At 41.3% G+C, this 9,916-nt stretch overlaps 1 protein-coding gene across 9 annotated transcripts in view; it reads right to left on the bottom strand.

Moving 5' to 3' along the window:
- Positions 1 to 9,916, bottom strand: part of LOC308054043 (uncharacterized protein C8orf48) — a 97,465-nt gene that overhangs the window by 62,801 nt on the left and 24,748 nt on the right. For 2 of the 9 annotated variants that reach the window (XM_080366195.1, XM_080366196.1), the window contains exon 7: positions 9,072 to 9,357. The exons of 6 other annotated variants lie outside the window; for them this stretch is intronic. In XM_080366195.1, coding sequence (XP_080222321.1) covers positions 9,299 to 9,357 — 59 coding nt within the window. In that variant the 3' untranslated portion in view covers positions 9,072 to 9,298. Of the gene's footprint in view, positions 1 to 9,071; positions 9,358 to 9,916 lie in introns of those variants that run through there. One more of the 9 variants, XR_013923917.1, reaches the window with a different exon arrangement.

The raw sequence follows: 9,916 nt of genomic DNA, 5'->3' as shown, positions 1-9,916 counted from the left end.
GCACACTTGGCAGAAGAGAATTCTACAGGAGAATACTGTGCTATGTACAGAAGCATTTCCTTCGTTAACATTATCTGTAATGCCTTTCAATTTCACTGAATTTCTCCTTCTTCTCAAAAAATGGCAGAGATTAATTAGGAATTTCTGACTTACTTCCTCAGTTTTATGTATTTTATATACTCCTACCATACCCCCTCCTGCCTGCCTTCTTTCTGGAATAAAGAATTCAGGAACTGTCAGTCTTCTCCAGGAGCCATTTCATAGCTACCCATGTACAATGCTAGTGGAACAGTCCAATAATACCCACCAACAATGCCTCTGAAATCTCAAAACTCATTCCACATTTTATGATCAGGCTGCATTCAATTAAAATTAGTGATACTGATAGATGTAGCAGCAGCACTAGGGTAAGCCATTTTTACATTATGTACTCATCCAGGAATAGACTGTTAAACTGATTTTTTTTTATTAAGTAAATTTTGTCTCTCCTAATAAAATCAAACCTTCTGGTTAGGACTGAAGAGGAGAACAACACACAAGTACTGAAACTTTTTGCATAATGTGATTTCATTTCATTAAGTTTGGCTATAAATTTTGCTCTTCCCCTGCAGTCAATATTTATAACTTTATCAAAGAGGATTTTGATGGCCTGGCTTTGATGAGAAACTTTGCTTTTAATAATTCTTTTTTTAATGCATGCATGCTCCGTTCTAAATAAGGAAAGCCATATTCCCTTCTCACTGTGCCAAGGTGAAATGGTGACCCATTACACGTAATGGACTTGTTTCAATCTCTACATAATGAGAATAGCACCTTGACAACAATGTAGGCATTGAAGGTAGAAGAGGAGAAAACATTACCTTGGGAGTAATCTCCTTGTACCACATACGTACATTACAGTGGTATCTGATGTGCTTTAATTCATCAGTCTTTGTAGTTTAAATTTCTGAGAGAAAGGACAAGCTGGAAGCGTGAAAAATTACTAATTATAACATTTAAAATAGAAGCAGCAATAGCAATGTCAATAATCTGACTGGGACATCACAGAATTTTGCAACGATGAATAAGGAACATTTCACTGCAGACTGGGAGAGAACCTTTAGGTCATTTTTCAAAGCTTGAAGAACTTCAGGAGTTACAAACGTTCATTTTTCTTCTAGCCCTTCAGTTGCTGTCAGAACATACTGTGGTCCTTCTAACGGCTCCCCTGAACTTCAATTAGCATGCGTTGTCAAGAGATCATAAGCACAAAGATCCTTTGGTCTAAGTCCTATTGAAATCAATGGGAGTTGGGCATTTGTAAGCCACTGCTGATTTGGATCTGTGGGCTTAACCGTGGTATCAACTGATTTTCTGAGAAGCCTCAGTTTTCCTGGAGGAGGCAGGGCTACACCACAACTGCTCCTGTAGCTGGTCAACACTGTGTCCTCTGACACAGTCATAATCCCCAACAGACTGATACAGTTTTTGACCAGTTATGAGCCTTGAAAGAGAGAAGATTCAGGAAGTGGCAAATCTGATAGCGAGAGAAATTTTAGTGTATTAGTCATACTGGATTAAGAACCAAGTATTTGAAAAAAAGATTCAATGTAGCATAAAAATATATTAGAACATTTTCAGACATCCATTACTGCTTTACTTAGGAGTTCATAGGCAAAATGTTGGGGAGAGTTAAATATAAATAAAAATGGAGGAAAAACTACCCTTGCACTAATACAAACTGGTAGAAATTTGTATCCCCAGGTCTTTGCATATGTATATGTATGCATATATATAAATATGTATGTATACACGCACATTATATATAGCTTTTTCAGTTGACATAAGACACTTCAGTAAGAAGCTGTGTATAAAAAGAAATATAAAAGGAAGTTTTATGAAACGCATAAGACAGAAAAGTTCAGTCAGTAAGAAAAGAAGAACTTGGGGATGAAAATACAAATAAGGGCTAACCAGACCGCTAAAAGCCTTTGTTAGGCATGTTATCTCCCATTGCATGCCGGTAATACAGGGAAATTATTAAAAAAATAAAACCAAAGAAAATATCTCAAACTCTATCAACAGAGGAATGGATGGCATCTCTGTCAAAATCGGGCCTCTGCACATTTGAAATGGAAGTTATACATAAAGGTCAGTCTCTAGGTAATAAAATGCAGCTGAGAAATTTCCAAGTTTAAAGCACAGGACAGGTTCTAACTGTGTTTGCAGCATGCCTGTATTGTAGTAAAGATGTAAAGTGCTTTTTCTCCACTCCATTGATTTGACCTATAAAAGAACCAACTGCAATTGCAATTCTTCTCCCCTCCAGAGTAAGCAGCTGCACTCCCTGGATTCCTGTAAGAGACCCGCAGGAAGCAGGGAGCCTGGAATAGACACAGGTTACCCCCCTGCACCCCAGGCTGGGGAAATGAAAACAAGAAGCAGAAAGTTATACTGCACAGGTAACACGGCAGAGAACGGCACTGCACACCAAAGGATTCAGTTACATATTTTGATCTACACTAACATGAAGATTGCTTTTCTTGATGTGATATCCTGATTGATATAATATCTAATCCAGAGGCACTTCATTAAGAAGTTGCCAAGAATCAACATTTTGACTGTTATAGCCTTTAACTGCCAAAGCTGGTTAATTTTTCTGAAAACTGAAGGAAGGATAGTCACTCTGTAGGCAGGTGCAACTTGTTTGACGACTGTTTGAGTAATTTTTGGGTGCGCAGCAGAAAAGCTCTCCTGTAGTTTTACACAAACTGGATACACCAGGCCTCTCGGCTTTGTTGTGGCAATTCACCTGGTCACTAATTTCCTCTTCATCTGGTATCAAATTTTAGGACAGAGCTTCTTTCGGGCAGGATGCTTCTGTAAGCAAAGGAACAAGATAGCCTACTTTTCAAAGCTAATTTCTTTTTAAAAGTGTGGACATGAGGAAGGTGGCAGAGGGTGGGATGTGACTTAAAAGCAGATGGAAATGCAGAAGAACAGTTGCTTAGCACCTATAAAAGTCAGACCCACTTCTTCGCAAGATATGTATGTATTTAGGTACCCACATTTAGGCATCCACATTTGAGTTTTGGCCTCTAAATAACCAAAATCCATCACAGTTTTTTTGGAATGTGCAGTTGATTGAATAAAGATATTAAAATGATGATTAAAATAAGAATCATGCTGCGGTCCTAGCAGCAATCAGCTCTTCAGCACTCAGGGACAGCTTTTGTATTACTGATGGTCCTGTTGGGAGCCTTGCCATCTATTAATGAATGACAGGCAGAGATCAGAAGAAGGTGCTGTAGAAACTTAATTCCACAATGATTTCTCAACCACTGGGACAATAAGGGATGAGCCAGCAGCCTGCTTGCCTTTGTCTGAGCAAGAGAGGCGACTAGGAGTGCGGCAACTATTCAACCCAGACTATTTTATGCAGGCATATGTGTATTTTGTAATGGGTCTGTAGCATCTATTTCTCTGGGACTGAATCAATACCACGCAGCAGGGCAGAGACAGACAGTATTTCAGAAATGAAAAAAAAAAAAAAAATTAAAGCCTGTGCAAATGCTAGATTGCCAGCCAAGAAGAATGTGCTCAAAAGCACTTAGAAGCTGAATACATTTCTTCTACATCTACTCTATTTCTTACTCAGTTAGGAAAACTCACCTGATAAAAGAAGCAAGAAATTTCCCTGCTTAATGACACAGCTAAGGGAAGAAAACAGAAGCATCTAATTCCCATAAGCATCTCTTGTCTTTGTCTTAGGCTGCTTTTTATGTCTCGATTATGCTAACACTATTAATCTTTGTGTCTGTGACTAACTCCTGGGCTTTTATGTTAGTGACCTGATTCTGCACTAACACGCTCCTCCCAGTTTGTTGAAGCTCCCCATGTGATCTATTCTTCCCCCTAAATAAAGTTGAAAAATTTGGCTGGGATCAGTGAGTGCTGCTGAGGTAGCGGGTGTGTGGAGCTATTCCGCCCTCCCTGCATCTGCAGCACAAATAACCCGCCTGTTCAGCACTATCTGCCTCTCGGTTTTAAAGACCAAGGGGGGACCAGACTGGCCAGTTAGCAAGGTCTCGGGCTACCTCCATGGTCAGGCTTCAGCACAAGCTCCCAGCCTCGCCACCCCCCGATCACTCTCCCCTTTTGAAAGTAGCCCAGCGAGCCGAGGAAGATGTGGCCGGAGAAGGTGAGTGCTGCATGGCTATGATGAATCCTTTGTGCGGAACCGGAGGCTCGTTACAAAGTGGAGGAGGGAGGGGGCAGCGGTTGCAATTTTTTAAACGGACACAGCCGAAAGCCTCCTCTCCTTCCCCATTATGCAAAGGGCACGTGTGCCCCTTTCAGAGAGAATCTACCTAATGAGCTGATTTCCCAACAAAGCTCATTTTCCTGGCGCGGGGCGCAAAGCGCAGCAGCAGTAAGCCCAGGCGTCAGAACTGCCTGCTGCAGACGTGCGCTCGGCCGGCCGGGCAGGCGGGTGCCTCGGCGGGCACAGCTCGGAGGGCAGCTCCCGCTGCGTCCCGCCCCAGCCCCCCACAGCCCCCCAGGCCGGCCACCAGGGCAGGGTGAGCGGCCAGCACGCGGGGCTGGCACGGCACGGGCATCGCAGCAGCCGGCGTGCAGGGCTGGCACGGCACGGCGATAGCCGGCGCGCAGAGTTGGCACCTGGCAGGCAAGGCTGGCACAGCGCGGCACCAGCACGCAGGCTGGCATGGCACGGCACCACAGCGGGCAGCGCGGTACCAGCATGCGGGACTGGCACGGCGCAGCACGGAGCACAGCAGCATCCGGGGCTGCACCACCCACCCTGCTGCCCCCCGACCCGGCCCAGGGCCACTCGTGGCCCCCCCTGGGGTGAGCCAGCTCTAGTCAGAGGCTTGACCGTCTTCCCCTGGGTACCAGCAGCTTTCCATGCATACACCTGCCACGCACCCACCGTGCACAAAAGATGTATCCGACACCCTCCCTCACAGCACAAAGGTGCACTGAACTCCCCTATAAACACAGCCTCCTCCTCTCACACAACGTGCATCTTTCTCTCCATCCTCACTGGGGCCCAGGGACCCCCCACCCTTTCCCACTCATCATGCACCCACTTCTCCACATGCATGTAAGCCCTGCATTGCTACCTCTGCATGAGAGCTAAACCCCCCAAACCACAAAGAGGGGAAGGTGACGTGCCCCGCAGCCCCTGCCACCCATGGCTAAATCAGTGCACAGGCACCTGCCACATCACTCACCGATCTCTAACATGTTCCCTCATCTCAAATGCATTTGACATAACTTTTCCTGTTGGAATGTGTTTTGGAGCTGAAGGGAAAAATCAATGCTGACCAGTAAGCACTGAATGCCTAAAGAAAGTCTTTATTCCCTTCTTTCCCCGTGCCTACTCCCTTAGCCTCAGTACTGGGACCAGCTTACTGCACACCAGTTCAGCCCACCCCAGAGACAAGCTCCCTGGGCTTTAAGACTGGGAGAGGAGGAAGGAAGGGTGCTTTCTGCTTGCTTAGGAACTCTCAAATTGCACAGAGACTGGCCCCAGCCCATGCTGTGGGAAAAGTAATGTAGCCTTATTTCAGAAACGTACAGACACAAAGTAGCTGCATCTAAAACAACATTCATCACTTCCCCTCTCAGCCCCCTGCTCTCTCCCATCCTTTAACTTACTCTTTTTGTTGCACATTTTAAAGGTGAAATTCCCTGAGTATTAAATATATTGTAGTCCTAGACTGTTAACAGGCACACTGGCTAGAATGAGAAGAGTTTTCTTTTTAAATGAGTTGGATGAATACTTGAATGTTCAAACATCTTTTGCTCTTTGGCACATTTTTAAAAAAAATGTTATCCCTGCAGGAGTTTCAATCTTGGCAGATTTTAGATCCAAGAGAAGGGCTGCAAAGTGTCCCATCCATAATTACTTTTCTTGCTAGCAGGGGGAAAGGTGAAAAAAAGGAGAAGAGATTAAAAAAGGGAGGGGGATACAAAAGCAGATCTCATTTGTTCATCTCCCTTTCACAGCCAATTAGCCAGAATCAGAACCCTCCTTCACCTGCAAAGAAAATGAGAATTTAATGAAAAGGCCACTGATTGTCTTAAGATCTTATTTCATTAAGGTTCATAGGTTTTGGTTTTGTTAATTTGAATTCAGCTCTAAACAGCTTTCAGTTGTTTATCCTTTAACTCAAGGGAACAATTAAACATGCACTTGTACCTGGACTGGTAAGTACTTGTTCTGACTCCAAAAAACACGTAACGTGAGCATCAGGACAAACTGATTCTAGAAACAGGCAAATGGAAAAAAAAAAAAAAAAAAAATAAAAAAAAAAATCGCTGAGCAAGTTTATGTATCAGTGTGGCTAGGGAATTGTTTGCACTCCAGGATTTGAGTTTTCAGAGAATAACATCTAAAATATGGACTAATGAAAAAATTCACAAGCTGCCCTCTGTAATTGCAGGATGTAATCGCCCCTGATTTTGAATGGTGGGGGAAGAACTGCATAGAATGTTGTGCAAAAGAAATGATTATGAACTAAATCAGCAAAAAGTTAACCATGAAAGCCAATTCCAAAGAGAAGAAAGAATCCATATTTTATGGGGTATATATTTTAGCTGATGAAATAAGACTGTTCCTTTAGTAGGAAAAACAAAGAATGGCTTATCAGGAAAACCCATCTTCCAAAAAGAGGAATAGTATGTGCTGTTTTGAGAAAACCAATCTCAACGTGTTTTTTAAAATGCAGTGAAGCCTAGTTCAAAGTAAATATAATGAACAGATCTGTTCAACTTCAGAGAACAGCACTTTGATACAGCACTGTTTTCCAAGTTTAAAAGGAAAGGGGAAAAAAATCCAAACCCTTCCCCAAATATGAGCACGTAAAAGGAACAGGACTCAGTATCTCTTCCTACCATGTTTTATTACAGTATGCCTAAGCCTCAGTCAGCACACCTATGGGGAGCATTTAATATACAGTTTCAAAGCTACCCTAAAAATGTCATAGAAGGATTTCACTGATCAGGACAGGCTTTCCCCATACCACTGGAAAGACAAGACAGAAGAAGGCTAAAATATGTATCACAGGTACATTTTAGTAGCACTGGCTTAAGGAGGGAATTTGTCAAGCGTTCAGTCTGTAACATGACTTATGTGTAGTTTGTTCCTGGTAATAGGCACCAGCAACTACTATAAGGGTTTGGACTTTTCACAGACAAAAGACAGTTATCTGCCAAAACATGCAGTTACAGGGAGGCTGTAATCACACCTAAAAAGCTGCTGGTGTTTATCAAATCATAGTATAACATATTAATTTAGTATAACTATCATGAGAAGTCACCAATAAAATCAGTGGGATTAATATAAATTTCAGAGAGTCTAAATCCACAACAATACAGATCTGTTGCTTCAATTGTTGCTCTATACTTCAGGGATTACTTCATTAAAATTAAAACCTTAAAAACCTAAGTTCCATATGGGTTCTCTATAAACTAAATGCCCAGGAAAACAGTACATTACATTTGTGGTCCATGCTAAGCACAGACACCTGCCCACACGAGTTCTTCCGGAACATAAAAGCAGATGTCCTGAGCAGTCGTACAGCCTGCAACTTCCATCTGAATCCACGGAAGCTGTTCTGCTCAGCATCTTTCAATGCAGAGGTAAGACGGGATCAGGTTCTGCTCTATAATTACTTGCTTTTGTCATACACAAATTGCCCCTCAGAGATATCCGAGCCTCTTGCAGCTCTAAGGAGAGTCTGGATGCCACTAGATCTTTTTATAGAAATAAGATTGAACTTTCTGTTGGCTTACAGATCTAACCAATGCTGTAAGGAGTTATTACAAGTGCTTCCAAAACTTGCGGTCTTTTCCTCTTCCTGCATAAGGCGGAAGAAAACCTTAGGTATAATGAAGACAGAACAGACCGAACAACTACTTAAAAGCAGAGTTTTCTTGCTCACTAAGATAAAAACAGCATAATGCATTCTGAGACTAGGGCTAGAATTTTATGCACTTAATTAAAAGATTAATTGACTTTATCTTGTATCTTTATCTAAGTTGCCAGTTATATCACTGGATGTAATCAGAAGGGTTTTATGAAAATTAAGTTCCTAAGGATGACTACATGTAAAAATCTAATAGAGACATTTTTTTTCTATTTTGTTTTTAGATTAACAATATGGATGACAAAGGCATAATTTGATTTTAAGACTTCCCAGATAAATCTATGGTGTTTAACACCTACAAACCCAGTGACACTAAACATATCTAGCGTGTCATTCTGTAACGACAAAGTCTATCACTTAAGGCCATAAGCCTAACCTAAAGCACACAGAACCTACAGGGAAGAGGAAGCCTAGCTGGTTCTCAGCTTGAAACCTTAAGATTTCCAAAAGCATTTTAAGCATCCAAAAATAAAGACAGATGTACACAGGTTTCGAAAATGGCAAGGGTGGTCTTACATACATATTTAAAATACTCCTAAAATCTAGCCCTTTGCCCTTACACATGAGTTTATAGAAGATGCAGTGAAAAACTAGTAGCAAGGCTAGAACATCTCACTACGTGCTTTCTGAAGCCTTTGCTGCCTTCTCTCCTTCCCCCCTTCCTTCCTTCTTTCCCTCCCTCCTCCTTGTCCCCGCTTTCATTTGCTCCCACTCCCACTGTGGCTTTCATCTGCAAATTTGTGTACAAGTGTATTAGTAGATGTCTTGCTACACTAGCTCTGGAGGAGGAGAAAAGATTCATTTACATGTATCAGGTTTACAACATTAGGGATACATTTCATACAAATGTTTTTACATCAAAAAGATGCAAATTTAGAGAAAGGAGCCACATTCTTCCATAATGCAATAAAAATAGAAGAGACAATTTGAAAGGCAGCAGGGAAATGTACAGGCAAGCTGAAGGCAGAAAGAAAGCCTGAAACTATATTAAAAAGCCAATATATATTTAAGATGATATAAACACTGTAAGTAATTCAACATCTGAAAATGGACAGTGTACATATGAATGAGTGCACGAGACACAGGCACTAAGATAGAAAACAAAGATTCTTCATATTAATTCACAAGGAGCAGGTGTATAGTTTCAGATCAGTTGTCTTTACTTTGGAAAGATGTTTTTGTGTTCATTTAAGAACAATACTATACATTTCTGTCACTTGCTGCTGTTTATATGTCCTTATCAACCATTCTAAATGTCATCACAAAGTCAAAGGAAGTTTCAGTTAGCTTAAGGGTCAGGTACACACAATCAGTTTCCTATTAAAACAATAAAACTGCAGTAGCTCACATATAATGCCTGGCCTTTATCCTTCCAAGAAAGCTGAAGATTTCAGACATCCACCAAACTTGCTTCTTCCTTTAACTAAAACACAGAATCAGGAAACAGAGTTATCCTAAAAATGAATAAATAAATATCCCACAAACCAGAGCCAATTAAAACTTCATACAAGTCTTGTCTCCCACCTGACATTTTGACTTTTCTTTTTTTTTTTTAGGATTCAGTGCAAATTGCCATTACTTTTTCTAATTGAACACTGATAATGTCATTATTACCAAGTCACTACCAAATTGTAAGGGTAAAACTTGCCTCTAAGAGGCAGGAGTCTCAATGAGCCCAAAAATCTGTTGATCAACATTCTTGTTTCTTTTCAGTAATTCAGTATTTGACAGATGCCAATAATCTGAATTAATATTTGAAAGACTGATTTTTTGTTCCTCTCCTATAAATTATATCCAACCTGCTCTTACTTTCTGCCCACAATAACTACACTAAAGCTCAAAAACACACTTGTCACTACTTTGTTGGAGTACTCTAAGTAGAGGGACAGAGGTCAAGCTTGAACAACAAAAGGAGAGACAATACCTATCTTAAGTATATTACAAAATAAGGAGCAGATTTTGTCTTCCCCATCTCATACAGA

This window comes from Falco punctatus (assembly GCF_963210335.1).
Source record: "Falco punctatus genome assembly, chromosome: 15".
Lineage (NCBI taxonomy): Eukaryota > Metazoa > Chordata > Aves > Falconiformes > Falconidae > Falco > Falco punctatus.
The sequence above is the reverse complement of the archived record's forward strand: the minus strand, read 5'-3'. Positions and strand labels throughout refer to the sequence as shown.